Consider the following 15,935-nt stretch of genomic DNA (forward strand, 5'->3'; position numbering starts at 1 on the left):
TTATCAAAGAGTAGATTGCTATAGTCATTGATTATTGCGTCTTGTGTTCCTAACCTATTCCACTGATCCACCACTCTATTTCTTAGCCAGTACCAAGTAATTTTGATGACTGCTGCTTTATAATACAGTTTAATATCTGGTATGGCTAGGCCACCTTCCCTAGCATTTCTTTTCATTAATTCCCTTGATATTTGGACCTCTTTCTTCCAGGTAAAATTTGTTAATATTTTATCTAGCCCTTTAAAATAATTTTTTGGTAGTTTGGTATGGCACCAAAGAAGTAAATTAATTTAGGTAAAATTGTCATTTTTATTATATTAGCTCAGCCTAACCACGAGGAATTGATGTTTTTACATTTGTATAGATTTGACTTTATTTGTGTGAACGTTTTGAAATTGTGTTCATATAGGTCCTGAGTTTGTCTTGGCAAGTAGACTCCCAAATATTTTATAGTGTCTATAGTAACCTTAAATGAATTTCTCTTTCTATCTCTTGCTGTTGGGCTTTGCTGGTAATATATAGGACTGCTGAGGATTTATGTGGGTTTGTTTTATATCCTGTAACTTTGCTAAAGTTATTTATTATTTCAAGTAGTCTTTTACTTGATTCTCTAAGTAAATCATCATAGCATCTCCAAAGAGTGATAACTTAGTTTCTTCTTTGCCTATTCCAATTATTTCAGTTTCTTTTTCTTCTCTTACTGCTACAGCTAACAGTTCTAGTACCAAATTAAATAATAGAGGTGATAATGGACATCCTTGTTTCACCATCTAGCTTATTTATTACACAAAATGCTTGCTGATGGTTTTAGGTAGATGCTACTTATCATTTTAAGGAAGACTCTGTTTATTCCTGTGCTTTCTAGTGTTTCTAATAGGAATGGGTATTGTATTTTGTTAAAAGCTTTTTCTGGATCTGTTGAGATAATCATGTGGTTTCTGCTAGTTTTGTTGTTGATATGATCAGTTATGCTGATAGTTTTCCTAATATTGAACCAGCCTTGCATTCCTGGAATGAATCCTACCTCGTTGTAGTGTGTTATTCTCATGATAAGTTGCTGTAATATATTTGATAATATTTTATTTAAATTTTTTGCATCAAAATTCATTAGGGAATTTGGTCTATAATTTTCTTTCTCTTTTTTGACCCTTCCTGGTTTAGGTAGTAGTACCATATTTGTGTAGGACTCCTTCGCCTATTTTCCCAAATAGTCTACAAAGTATGGGAATTAATTATTCTTTAAATGTTTGATAGAATTTGCTTATAAATCCATCTGGCCCTGGAGATTTTTAACCCAATAATATGTTTACCAAAAAACCCCACAAACTTGAAACAAAGATTCAGGAGCAGAATTTATTATGCCCAGTTTAATTAAAAAAAAATGGAGTGGGTAACAGGCTTGATCTCAGACAAGGCATCAGTAAAAATAGATATTGTTAAAAGAGATAAGCAGGGAAAATACATTATTATACTTAAAGGTACGATATACAGTTTAAGAGATCAGGACTTCATATGCACCAAATGGTGTAACACCTAATAAGGAAAAAGTGAATCAAATTAAAGGGAGAAATAGCAAAATTATATTAGGAGACCTCAGTGTGTATGTGTATTCCTTTCGGACCTAGATAAATCTAACTAATAGATAAACAGGAAAGAAATCAAGGCCTTTAGTAAAATTTTAGAATGGTTAGATATGATAGAGCTCTGTCAGTTACTGAATGGGAGTCGTAAGATCAAAAGTGATATAGATGTATTTTAGTTGTGCTTTGTTTTGTCAACTTTCTCAAACTTTACCCTGTAGTAGGGAAAACTTCATAAGGAAATGGAGAAATAGTAATATATCTCCTTTCCTCAGTGCTTACAAAAATTATAATCAGTAAAGGTCTTTGAAGAAACTGGAAAGCCTAATCCTAAAAAATTGGTGGGTCAAAAAAGAAATCACCAAAACAATAAAGAATTTCATCAAAGAAAGAGAGACAACAGTTCCCAAACTTTTGAAATAAACGCAAAGTAGTCATTAGGTGAAAATTTATCTCTAAGCATTCTTATTTGAGGTGAGGATAGGGGAATAGGAAATATAGATTAATGAATTAGGCATGCAACTAGAAAAAAATGTTCTTTAAAATGTCGAATCAAGCAAATCTAAATTAAAGACTGAGGTAGAAATTCTGAAAATTGGAGAAGCAATTTAATAAGCTTGGAAGCAAAAACCACATGTTCAATTGATAAATAAAACCAGGAACTGTTTTGTAAAGTAGGTAAAATATTAGCCAGTCTTATTTAAAGGAGAGGAAAACCAGATTGTCATTATGAAAAATAAAAAATGGAATTTCACAATAAATGAAGAGGTAAATGAAAGAAATTATTAGAAACTTATTCCTGGAAAGCAGAAAATTGGAGGAAAAAATTTGTAGACAGATTCTCAGAAAAAGGTCTCATATCTCAAATATATAGAGAACTTGTCAAATTTATAAGATTCTGAATCATCCCCTAATTGATAAATGGTCAAAGGATATGAACAGACAGTTTTTTAACGAAAAAAATAAAAATTAAATATAGCCATCAAAAAATGCTCCAAATCATTATTGATTAGAGAAATACGAATTAAAACAACTGAAATATCACTTCACACCTGTCAGATTGGCTAAAATGATAGAAGGGGGAAAATAATATGTTGGAAGGGACATGGAAAAATTGAGACATAATACATTGTTGGTGGAACTATGTACTGATTTTTGGAGAGTAACCTGGAATTATGGCCAAAGAGTTATAGAAATGTGTCATACCCTTTGACCTAGCATTAGTACCCTTAGTCCTGTTTCCCAAGGTGATCAGGGAGAACAGAAGAGAACCTAAATCTTCTAAAATATTTGTAGCAGCTCTCTTTGTGGTGGCAAAGAACTGGAAAATGAAGGAATGCTCATCAATTGGGGAATGGCTAAACAAGTTGTGGCATGTGATTAGGATGGAATATTGTGTGGTATATAACTCCGCTGTAAGTAATGATGAGCAAGTTGATTTTTAGAAAAATATGGAAAGACTTGCATGAAATAATGAGGAGTGAAATGAGCAGAACCAAAAGAACGTTATATGCAATAACAGCAGTAGTGTTCAAAGAACAACTATGAATGACTAACTTATTCTAAGTAGTATAAATACTCAAATCAAAGGACCTATGAAGGAAGATGCTATCTACCTCCAGTTAAAGATCTGGTAAATAGAAGTATACCTAATACAGTTTTACATATGTACATATCCATATTAAATGGTAGCCTTCTTGAGTGTGGGAGGGTGACAGTTTGGAACTTAAAATGTAATAAAAAATAAGTTAAAAAAAACTTATGCCTAGTTATATTCCAGCAAAACTACTAATTTAAATGAAAATAGAAATAGAATATTTTAAAAAATTATAAAATAACAAGTTTAATGGAATAAAAATAGAAAATTCAAATAACTAAGTTGGAAACAAAGAATTGAATAGGCCAGAAGTAAACTATCAAAGATAAAATAGATATACAAGTGAACTGTTATCAGCCATTCAAAAAATAGTAAATTCTGATGTTACATAAACTTCTAAGATAGGAAAACAGCAGATTGTAAATTTCTAAGATACAAATATGGACTTGATACCTAAACTAAGGAAAAACAAAGCAGAAAAAGAAAACCCTTTATTTCTGATGATTATCAGTACAAAAATATTGAATGAAGTATCAGCCAAGTTACAATATATTAAAAAAGGATTGGAAACTAGAGTAGTGTGGATTTAAACCAATAATACAAAGGTGTTTATTAGTAGGAAAATGACTAACATAAATAGAGAAAGATAGTAACAACCAAACACCAAAAGTCGCATGATTATATTCAGAAAAAGCTTTTTTTAAAAAATTAATGTATAGTTTAGGAATGACTGAAGAGATTATGTTATATGAGTGCTCTGGGTCTCTATCCAAGAAAACCCACAAAGATTTTTATGAAGTAATACAGAGTGAAGTGAGCAGAACCAGGAAAACAATATAATGACAATTTTTTTAAACAACTTTGAAAGCCTTATAAATAATGATCAATGCAGTGATCAACCATGATTCTAGGGGACTTGATGATGAAATTGATATGTCCACTTTCAACTGTGACTTGTTTAACTTTGTTATAAGAGAAGTACCACTGCCATCACCACCTGTCCCCTATTTATCAGTTTCCGAGGGAAGGAGGTGAGGGATTTGGAAATAGAGAATTTTAAAAGAAAGAAAAGAGGGTCACCGTAACATTTAGAGAAAAAATCAAAGAGGAAAAGAACAACATTCAGGAGGAGAGACAAACAGGTCAGCTTTGCAGCCAACATATTGAATTGTATCTTTCATATAACAAATTATAATTTATCTTACATTTATTCATTACATCTGATTTTTAAAAAACTGCAAGCTGTATGTAATGGAAATTATTGTTTTCATGTATAATACTTTTGTTTTTCTGTGCATATAGAAAGTATTCATGTTTGATTATCAAGACTATATAACACTTTTTATTTTAAAGACAGCAGACACTTTAAAAAAGAAGTTGGGATTGTGTGTGTGTTTTTTTTAAGGTAGAAAGATTGTTTAAATAATGATGATAACTAACATTTATGTGAGTGTCTCAAGATTCAGAAAGTATTTTATATAATCTCATTTGAATATAGAAGTTGGTCAGTATTTACACTCTATGTTGCATTTTATGCTGTACCTGATGATAACACTCCTAAGGGCAAATATGATTAAAGTCAGTATTTTCATATGGAATGGGAAAATCTGTTGAAAAATAGAAGAAAGTAGAAATTTCATTTAATTTAAAGTGATTATTTTCTGGATCTGTTAGGTAATTGTTAATAAAATGACTTTTTTTTTTCCATTCTTTTAGGTTAGCAGTCTTGTTTTACATGTTGAAGAAGCTCATAAACTGCCAGTAAAACATTTTACTAATCCATATTGTAACATATACCTGAACAGTGTTCAGGTAGCAAAAACACATGCAAGAGAAGGACAAAACCCTGTATGGTCAGAAGAGTTTGTCTTTGAGTAAGTCTTGTTTTGCTATTCATCTAAATCTCACTGTTGTCAAACTTTTTTTTTTCAAATGTGTTAGAGCCCTGAAATCACAAGCCAAAAAGGAGAGATATTTTAATATTGGCTATTCAAAAAAAAATGACATTCCTTTGTTGGCCCAATTTTTTTTTGTTTATGCAGTACATCTTCCTGTAGTATTTGGTATTACTCCCAGCACCACTACACTCTAGTCTTACAAGTTCAAAAGATTCAGTGCATACAAACAAAAGTTTGCCCCAGGTCCTTTAGTAAACAAATGTTGGTGTTTAGCGCTTTAAGGGTCGCTGACTCTTCATGACCCCATGGACCATATGTTTATGGGCTTTTCTTGACAAAGATATTAGAGTGGTTTGCCATTTTCTTCTCCAGTGGATTAAGGCAAACAGGTTAAGTGACTTGTCCAGAGGTCACACAGCTGGTAAACGTCAGAGGCCGTATTTGTACTCAGATCTTCCTGACTCCAGCTCTATACACTGAGCCATCTGGCATGAATTAATATTATCTTGAGAGATCTTGAATGTGAGGGATTTGGGGATTAGTACCTGTTTTTTAGGTAGCTTGCATATATCATTTAACATTTTATTCCTACTTTTAAATCTAATTGCTTGGGTAAGGGAGTCAGATTATTATAATAACAACTCATATCTTTATATCATTCCATTTTTGTTCTTTTTCTTCTAGTGATCTTTCGCCAGATATCAATAGATTTGAAATAAGTTTGAGTAACAAAACAAAGAAGAGCAAAGATTCTGACATATGTAAGTTGATACAGGGAAATGTGCCACAATAAATAAGTTTTATGGACATACTGTCCCTGGGCTTTAGAATGCTTATTTTATTTTATTTTATTTTATTTATTTATTTATTTATTTATTTTAGCCAAGGTAGAAGTTATATGCTATCTTAAAGTCAAGTAAACAATCCTGGTGGTATGGCTACCATAAGCATATGTGAAAGCAGAGTTACCGTATATGAAATAACGATTACAGTTCACGTTTATGTAGGGCTTTAAGTTACAATCTCTGTCCCTCACCCCAGGTACTAACTGATACCCTGCGAAGTATGTGGAGCAAGTGTTGTTATTTTCATCCTTACAAAACTAAGTTTTAGAGAACAGGAATAATTTCCTTAGTCTTGTTCTAAGATTCTTTCTAACTGTACTCCCTGCAGAGAAGTGTGTAAATTAATGCCAGAAAATACTCATGGAATGTTTATGTTAAACACTGGGATGTATATGACTTGATAGGTAAAGTAAGATAAAATGCTTCATCTTGAGTATTGCCTTACCCATTCTTTTCTGTTTTCATAGAGGCATGTTTGCTCATTTTTTGTAGACTCCCTCCTTTTTAGGTGGGGCCATTTTATTCCTTAGGGAGTAAGGGATGAATCAGATTAGTTTCTTGTTGTTCTGTCATTTCAGTCATGTCTGACTTTGTGACTCCCTTGGAGTTTTTTTTGGCAAAGATAGTGCAGTGGTTTGCCATTTCCTTCTCCAGCTCATTTTGCAGATGAGGAAACTGAAGCAAACAGCGTTAAGTGACTTGCCCAAGGTCATATAGCTAGTTAATTTTTCTGAGGCTGGATTTTAACTCAGGTCTTCCTGACTCCAGGACTGGCACTCATCTACTGCACCACTTGGCTGCCTAGATTAATTACTAGTTGATATTAAAATTAAAAGTTAAAGTTTAGAATTTAACATAGTAGATGACAGGAAACCCCTAGAAACTTATGAGCAAATAACGTGTACGTACACACAGAACACACAATAAAGTAAAGTAATGGTTGATGGTGAAAAGGACTAATAAAGGGCAGTATAGTAAGTAGTACATACAAAAGAAAGCAGAAGAAGGAATGAAAGTTTGTGAGAGATGACGTAATGGACAATTTACTTTTGATTCCAGAGGTCATGTGGCAGAGTAGCAATTCTAGTATGTGTTTTTAACTTGACCTTAAGAAGTTGATTATTCTTATCCTTTCCTTGGGCTTGGGAACAAGTGGTAATGGCAGCTCCTCTGCTTGTGATAGATATGTCCTTGGGTATAATTTTAAATTTCAGTTAAGATGGTTATATTTTCAATATTTTAAACAGATTTGGCACCTGTTATTTCAGAATATTTAGCTATCCATTTAGAGCTTTATATTTTGACCAAACCAGTTAATGTTTTATTATATTTTATTACTAAATATGTTTCTGTTCTCTCATCAAAAGGGACAGAGCAGTAAGCCATTGACTAGCCTCACTTTTAAAAGGTTATCTTAATTAAAATCTGTTCCCTCTCGTACTTAAGCTTATTTCATTTGCGTTTTATGGGTGTAGCTAGTCTATTTGTATTACTACCTGAAACTGCTATCTTGTTTTAGTATTAATTGGCTATTTGAAAATAAGCATTGTAGATCATCATTTAATGTTGGGGTTTTTTTAATCAGTAAGATTTTAGATTACATAGTAGGATTATAGATTTTTCATTTTACTATTGATAAATTCAGTTCATAATGAGGGCAATTGGCAAAACAGATTCCCCAAATAAACCAAAAAACCAAAAAAGGATAAATGAACACGGAGAGCTCTTAACCTTGCAGGCTGGTGAATTTTTTGTATTCATTTTCAAAATTGAACTGGTGCTTTAAATACTAAAAATAAAATATAGAGGAAAAAGCTACAAATAGTGTGTTGAGTGTTTCTCTTTACCTTATTTAGCACGTATAAAGTTCACTGTTAATGATCAATAGAAATAAATTGCCGTAGGCCAAGATACCTTTTAAAAGAGCTTAGAAGTTGGAGTTAAATGGCCTGGATTTGAGATTGGGGCTGTGCTACATCAGACATGTGACCCCAGAGTAAGCCATTTAACCTGTAAACTGAAGTTTCCATATTTGAAAGTGGGGAGTATTTTGTTCTCATTCATTACCTCATTAATTTGGTGGGAGGTGTAACACTTTGTAAACTGTAAAGTACATATATAAATGTGAGGTCATATGTAGTTATTGTTATTCCGGAAGACAAGACCAGCCAATATCTATCAAAGAAATTAAAAGTCAGAGCACATTTCAGTTCAACTAAAAATATGTCAGAAGGTAAATGACAAGCTTTTTTTCCCCCTTAGAACAGCTTTTTTGAGTGTCAACTTTACATCTATTGCTAGTTGCAATAAAATTGGCATTTTATCCTTGCAGAAATCATCAGGCTTTGTGTGTTTTGTTCTTTCAAAAATAAAATTTTTGCCAAATAGGGTAAACCAGCAAAAGGAATTTCATTTCTCACAAATAGGTCTGATGTCACTGTATTTTGTTAAAAAACTTATAGTGAAGCCAATTGAGATGTAATGCAAAGTGCATATTTCTAAAGACATTGACATCTTTTGACTTTGAACAATATTTTTCTTCCCAAGTGTTTATGCGCTGCCAGTTGAGCCGGTTACAGAAAGGGCACGCGACAGATGAATGGTTCCAGCTCAGTTCTCATATACCGTTAAAAGGTATTGAACCAGGCTCCTTGCGTGTCAGAGCACGATATTCTATGGAGAAAATCATGCCAGAAGAAGAGTACAGTGAATTTAAAGAGGTATTAAATTGCTTTACCAGTCTAATTATCCTTGAAAGCATTATTTAATAGAAACATTAAAATGTTTAATAAAGCATCCATTAACTTAAATATAGTGATTGCATATTATAGTGGCATGCTGACAGCTAGGAAAGGTTATAAAAGCCTTGCAAAGTTGTGATGTTGGGCTTTAGAGACTAGACTATGTAGGCTACATATCTCTTCCATTTTCTATGAATTATTCATTGTTACGTCATTATAGCCTCAAAACAATGTTCTTTTTTAATCTCCCTAAGACTACTTGACGATGTTATTATATACTTTAAATAGTTTTGTATTCTGATATTCTTCTTAGCTTATTCTACAAAAAGAGCTGCATGTAGTCTATGCTTTATCACATGTGTGTGGACAGGACCGAACACTATTGGCTAGCATCTTACTGAAGATTTTTCTTCATGAAAAGCTTGAATCATTGTTGTTACGAACACTAAATGACAGAGAAATAAGCATGGAAGGTACGGTATGAATTTTTTACTGCCATTCAGAAAATGGAATTACAAAAAGATTTTTAGCGTTTATTTCTTGTTCTTTGAATAAATGTTTAATATTTGATCATGTCTCTGATTTTTTTTTTTTTACCAATTATAAAAGTTCACAATTAGCTCTTATGTTGCCTGTTACTAAAACTTGGGTCATTCTCATATCTGTAGTTGTGCATTACAATGAGTAGCATTACAGAGAAGTTTTTCTAAGTAAAAGTTATTTGGGGTAAAAATTTCTGTATCTGGACAGATTGACCCATAGTGCTGTTGTTCTGATTACTTGAAATTTTTACTTCCTGCTTTGTCATACTGGGTTCAGAGCTCTTCTTATTACTTACCGTTATCATAAGTTGTGAGTAATTTAAGTACTTTACTTTTAATACATTTTTATAGTACACCTTATAGTTAGTCTCACTTTCCCTACTAATTCCCATCTCTTCTCTTAAGGGAACTTGTTAGCTCTGTTAGGGCAGGGACCATACCTTATTTCCTGCTATGGTTAGCATAATGCCTTGCTATATTTTAATGGTAATTTGTTGAGCGAATTAATGTATCCAAAGGGCTCTGATACCATATATGTATTGCTTCCAATTCCTTAAGTCTAGTACTTTGCAAATAGTATATCTAGATATTTCAGTGGAATTTGGAAACCTCGTTGGTGTTAATGAAATTTTTCCCACCACACTGCTTTCATCAGAATTTGCTGCTGGAATCACGTTCCATGATGATGACGATGATAATAAAACCAATTAATAAAATGCCATAACAATTTTTAGAAATTAAGTAGGTTGAAGAATATAAACATTTAAGAAGTGCGGTGTATGGTTTGGGAGTGTAACGTATAGCAACATACACATTTTAATAGAATATTATTATAGCACAGTAATTGGTAATTGGGATGATAGAATATATAATTTTTTTTAATCTGTAATCATCATGTTGTTAAGCCAAATTTCATACTTTTATACAGTTACAAGTTTTTGCAAAGGAGGTCAGACAGTTGATTCTTTTGATCATTAATTTTGACAAGCAAGGTATTGTGTAGTTAGAGACCTGAGTTCTAGTTCCTATTTTGCTGCCAGATTGCTATCCAACTAAAGCAGATCATTTATACTCTTCAATTCTGGGTTTCTTTACAAAATGATTCTTTTGCCCTATTTATCTCTTGTGATTGGGCGAACCAGGTAATTGATGTTAAGAAACTTTGCATAGTGCACAGTGCTCTAGGAATGTATGATATCATTTTGATAATGTAGCTAGCTTTTTAAATAATTGCGATGACCTGGCAGTTGTGAATGTTTTAATTTGGATTAAATTGTTACACTTTTTTGTTCATATTCCATTTAAAATATTTATTTAGATGAAGCTACTACCTTATTTCGAGCTACCACACTTGCAAGCACCTTGATGGAACAGTATATGAAAGCCACAGCCACACGTTTTGTTCACCATGCTCTGAAAGACACTATTTTAAAGATAATGGAAAGCAAGCAGTCTTGTGAAGTAAGACTTTAATATTTCCAGTATTTCCCTCAAAGGAATGCCAAATATGTATTTCATAATGTGTATTTTAAAGGAAATGTGTGATCTTTTTAAAATAAAGTGGATACAGCATGTGTATATTGTGGCACAGTATCTTTAAAAATGAATGCCAAAATAGGAATTTTAAAAATGTTTTGTTTAAGATTATAAAGTTGTACCATAAAATTTTGATGTCAGTTTCTTACTTTCCTTCATGCATTACTGTTAAAATCTATATAGACAGCTTTCTGAAAGTTTTTTTAAAAACTGAAAATTTGGGTAACATACAGGTTTTTATGATGTAACTTAATATAAATACACTAGAACCTGCTTTTGCAAGAGATCTATCCATACTCCCTTACTGAAAAGGGTTTAGTTTAGGAACTCATTTCATTTTTAATCAGATATCACTCTAAATCTATAAATGTCTATTTAGTCATCTGTGAATAAGATTATTTAATCATGTTTTGTGATTTTGTTTTAAAGTTTAGCTAGTTGAATATGGAAGCATTAAAAATGTTCTTTACTGTTATGATTAGAATTCAAGGTAAAATAACAATTTGCTAAGAGAAATCTATACTGGACAATATTATATGACGCTTTACTCTGAATTTCGTATTCAAGTAATCAGTGCATTCACTTTAGGATGCTTAGGTTTCCTTCAGAGTTGACCTGAACTCCAGAAATGTCAAGGAAAATCAAGAAATTTTTAAGATAATCTTGATTTGAAGGATGATGTCTACCTAGGGATTATATTGCCCAGGTTCTAAATAGGCACTTTTAGAATTGGACCAGAGATCATGGATTGCTGGATCAGAGCTAGTAGTACAGGTTGCTTATGTAGCTCTCCTAAGGGCATTTTGGTATATTAGTGGACATTATTCTGTCTGAATTCATGCCAGCATCTTCCATTTCACAGACTCTCCCTTTCCAGGACACAGTGGTTTTAGTGGAAAGACAATATTGGACTTTGAGTCAGAAAACCTGGACCTGAATCCTGGCTCCTTTGCTTACTAGTATATGATCATACATAGACAAGTCACTTAATGTCTGTGCCTCTGTTTCTTCATCCATACAGGGGGGATATTTATAGTACTTGCCTGACACACAGAATTTTTGTCATCTTTAAAGTTGTACATAAACAATAGTTGCTGCCTGTCAAATAAGGTGGTACTGGTGTAGTTTGGGATTTTTTTTTGAGGTGCAGAGGTTTATGGACCTATGATTTCATCAGTGTAACTATCTACCAGTGCAGCTTGGCTACTTAATTTAGACAAGTTAAGTGACTTGTCCATGTTCACATTGGAAGAGACAGGACTTAGAATCAGATTTTCCTGACTCCAAGGCTGACCCACTATTCAAATGTCACACTACTTCTTATTTCATTTAAGTATATTTTTAATCTCCTGCCTGAAAACAAAACTAAATTATATCAACTAAATTGGAGTATGGTTCCAGACCCGTGATTTCTGTCGTTCCTGTGCGTATGTATGTGTTCTTTCTTTATTCTCAGAGTCACCACCCTAGTTCAGGACCTCATTTCCTGTTGCCTGGAATATTGCAGTAACTTTCTGATTAGTCTCCCTACCTCAAGTGTTTTTTTGTTATAATCAGTCTTCCAATCAGCTGCTAAAATGATTTTCCTAAAGCCTAAGTCTGATCATGTCACCCTCCCCTCGCCTAATAAGCTCCAGTGGTTCTTTATTACCTCTGAGATCAAATATAATGTTGGGCATTTGAAGCTCTTCATAACCTGGCCCCTTTTCTGCCTTTCCAGTCTAATCATAATTTTCTCACCTCCTTACATTCTACAGTCTGGCTATGCTGGTCAGCGCACAACATTCTGTGTCCTGTCTTTGTGCCTTTGTCCTGGCTATCCCTTATGCCTGGAATTTTCTCTCATGTCTGCTTTTTAGTTTACCTGATTTCCAGTTCTACCTTCCTGTGTTCTTCACTGAACCCCTTACCCCTGCCCTTCCCATTGCAATTGCTTTCTCTAATATTACCTCATATTTACTTTGTTTGTATCTTGTTAGGTACCTGGTTAAATATATTGTGTTCCCATTAGAAAATTAGCTCCTTGAGAGTAGGAGCTTCTTTTTTAAACCTTTATGCCCCAGTATTTTAGCACAGTGCTTGGCAAAAAGTAAACATTTAATAAATGCTTGTTGACTGACTGGTACAAAATAGTCACTAAATAAATGCTTGATGGATTGATTGATTTTATTGGTTGTAGGGACCTCCTTCAAGGAAAATCTCTCTACCATTATAGATTGGCACTTTTGGCAGCTTGTAGTTTTAGGAAACTTCTCCGGGGCACAGAAATGCTAAATAACTTGTGCAGGGTCAAATACTCAGTATTTCAGAGGTGAGACTTTAGTCTGTTAAAAATGAGGGTTTGACCAGCTTTTTGTAAAACCAATCATGGCAGCACACCTGAGGACTGCTGTTGCGAATAACTTTAAGGGTCTAATCACATAGTATAATGAATTCTCTATTCAGAACTAAATGTTGTTCAGGGAACTAAAAGATAACATTCACAATAACATAACATAATAGCTTATTACTAAGTTGGCCACATAGTCTTAAATAAAACACATCGTTCAGTATATCTTAAGCACTTCTCAGAATACCCACACAGCATATATCATTGCATCCAGTAGCATTCCCCAAAATACTTGTTTGCACAATCAGGGGGTCCCGGGCTAGGGTCTTCCCCTAGCACAACAGATCATCTTTAAGGAGTAGCAGAAAATACAAACACCATCCACCCCTAGGTTACAGCAAGTTACAATCTCCTCAGCCAGTACGGAGTGTCCAAGTAAATTCCTCTTTTGTCTTGACTCAAGGTTGACTTCCAAACCCCACACATGGTTTTTTCTCCAAAGGCTGACTGCTCCCAGCTTTTGCTTGGATTCATATCCAGGCAGCTCTCTGCTCCTGCTCCTTTTTGCAGTTCATGGGGACTGCTCCACTTTAAGTTCCTCCAGTTCCTCCATGACAGTAGGCTCCAGGGGCTCCTGCCCACAGCTTCTGTTTCTGGGAAAGCAAAGTTTAACCTAGGGCTACAACAGTATTTACACACATTACCAGCACCATCATCTCAATTCACTCATAAAGGCCAACAGACAGGGGCTTCTGTCTGAGGAATTAACACACACCAACAGACAGAGTACCAGGATCACAAACATCCTTTCTGTTAGGCTTTCCCACAAGCAAGTTCCCCTAGCTGCTCAGGCACACTTCTTTTTCTCAGCTCTGCTTCTCTCTTCATGTTCTGCTCTGCTTCTCTTGTTCTACCCACATCTCTTCTTCCAAGAAATATATACTGTTATCAGTAGTCAAAGATTCGATTCAATCAAAGACGAGACTCAACCAAAGGCACTTGATTGCTTTAGTGCTGAGAAGCACTTAATTAAATTAACCTTACATTAAGCACTTAATGTGTTACAGAAACGTAAGTCCAAAAGAAAAAAAAGCAAAAAATCCCACTTTGCTTGCCCTTATGGTACCTAACAAATATTTTGGATTGTGTTGTTGAATGACAAGGAATTCTATTCCTGGAAGTGTAAGAGTTCCCATACCAGATCAGTACTGTATATTACCTAGTTATTAGTAGAATAACTTTTAGAAGTTATTTAGAAGAACCTCTAGGGATAGAGTATATTGATATGTCTTTTGTTGTCATCAACATTTGTGTAGACTGCCTTTATATTTATAGCAGTTGTTTGTCTAGAGCAAATCACTTTTAAAAAATTGTACTTTCTAGAGAAGTTAGAATTATTTGATATAGAAGTCTCTTTGAAGTTTCACTTTTCACGAAGCATTTATGTTGGTTCTTTTCTTCTATTTAGTTAAATCCTTCAAAGTTAGAAAAAAATGAAGATGTAAACACTAACTTGGTACACCTATTGAACATACTTTCAGAGCTTGTGGAAAAAATATTCATGGCTGCAGAGATTTTGCCTCCGTAAGTTAATGTTTGCTTAGCTATGATACTGAGGGGATTTTACATTTGTATATGAGCATGTGTAATTGTAAAATGAATCTGTACTTTTTAAAAAAGACCTTATGCTCTGTGAATGATATGGTTTTTACTTTCTAATTATAGTGTATTTTATTCTTTTATTTCTATTTAATAGTAGGTACCTTATATAAATTCTGGGGTGCTAAGTGCTCTTCACTTAAAAGTAATATAGTCTGCATCTCTGAGTTGGAAAGGTAAATAGTGGATGATGAATTTATTAGTTTTTTGTTTCCATAGTGTCTCCTGGCAGCCACCTTGTTGGAAAAATATTATTTACCAACGTGGTTAAAAATGCCCCATATTTCCTCTAAACAAACAAAAAGTAGAATTTTGTTCACTTAAAACATAAGTAATCTAAAGCTAGCAAAATATTATTAATTTGGGAACTATCAAGATGCTGAGGATATAAATAAAAAATAAAAATAATGGAAAGCTTGCCTGATTGATTTTAAAAGCCTTTTGCTGACATTGTGCCTTTGGAGGAGTTGGGGTCTTTTTGAGTAGAGACCAGAAGCATTATGTGCAGCGACTAAAAAAGTATGTGGGACCTGACATGTAATAGGTGTTTAAAAAGTGTTGTTGATTGAATTGGGATAGAATGTAGATTTTATCATAAGATGCTATTAAGAGTAAAGGTTTCTATTCTAAAGCATACTTAATATATCATAGAAATATTTTTAAAGTGCCTTACATATTAACATAATTATGTTATTTTGACAGGACATTGAGGTATATTTATGGGTGTTTACAGAAATCTGTACAACACAAATGGCCAACGAACACAACCATGAGAACTAGAGTTGTTAGGTAAGAATTTTCAGTTCATTTATTTCTGTAATGTATAACTTTCATAAGTAAGGAGCTATGTGGCTTAATAGGTGGCAGATAGGAGAAATGTGACATACTAGGAAGAGAAGAGAGAACTCGTTTTTTGGAAAACAAATTACACAAATAGTTTGACCTTCCATTTCGTACTGGAATAGTGCTGAGCATTGTTTCCAAATCATTAAGCTTATGTTAGAATTTAACTTACTGTATTTTTGTATGGGTCTCCCGAGGTACGTTAAGCATCTCATTTTTAAAAGCTTAGTCTTGGGTTGACATTAAATTAATTTACTTCAGATTTTCATTTTGTAAATCCAATTAAAAAATTGTTAAACTAAAACCAACATGTCAGGAGCTCACTTCATAGAAGCTTTTTCTCTCCCAAACTGTATTTGTGAAAT

General features: G+C 33.5%; 1 protein-coding gene across 1 annotated transcript in view; it reads left to right on the forward strand.

Moving 5' to 3' along the window:
• Positions 1–15,935, forward strand: part of RASA1 (RAS p21 protein activator 1) — a 125,381-nt gene that overhangs the window by 93,320 nt on the left and 16,126 nt on the right. Inside the window, exons 14-20 of the mRNA XM_036736510.1 lie at positions 4,894–5,051; positions 5,760–5,836; positions 8,468–8,640; positions 8,975–9,134; positions 10,522–10,664; positions 14,537–14,652; positions 15,430–15,516. Coding sequence (XP_036592405.1) covers positions 4,894–5,051; positions 5,760–5,836; positions 8,468–8,640; positions 8,975–9,134; positions 10,522–10,664; positions 14,537–14,652; positions 15,430–15,516 — 914 coding nt within the window. The remainder of the gene's footprint in view (positions 1–4,893; positions 5,052–5,759; positions 5,837–8,467; positions 8,641–8,974; positions 9,135–10,521; positions 10,665–14,536; positions 14,653–15,429; positions 15,517–15,935) is intronic.

The sequence above is a fragment of the Trichosurus vulpecula genome, chromosome 1 (genome assembly GCF_011100635.1).
Source record: "Trichosurus vulpecula isolate mTriVul1 chromosome 1, mTriVul1.pri, whole genome shotgun sequence".
In the NCBI taxonomy this organism is placed as follows: domain Eukaryota; kingdom Metazoa; phylum Chordata; class Mammalia; order Diprotodontia; family Phalangeridae; genus Trichosurus; species Trichosurus vulpecula.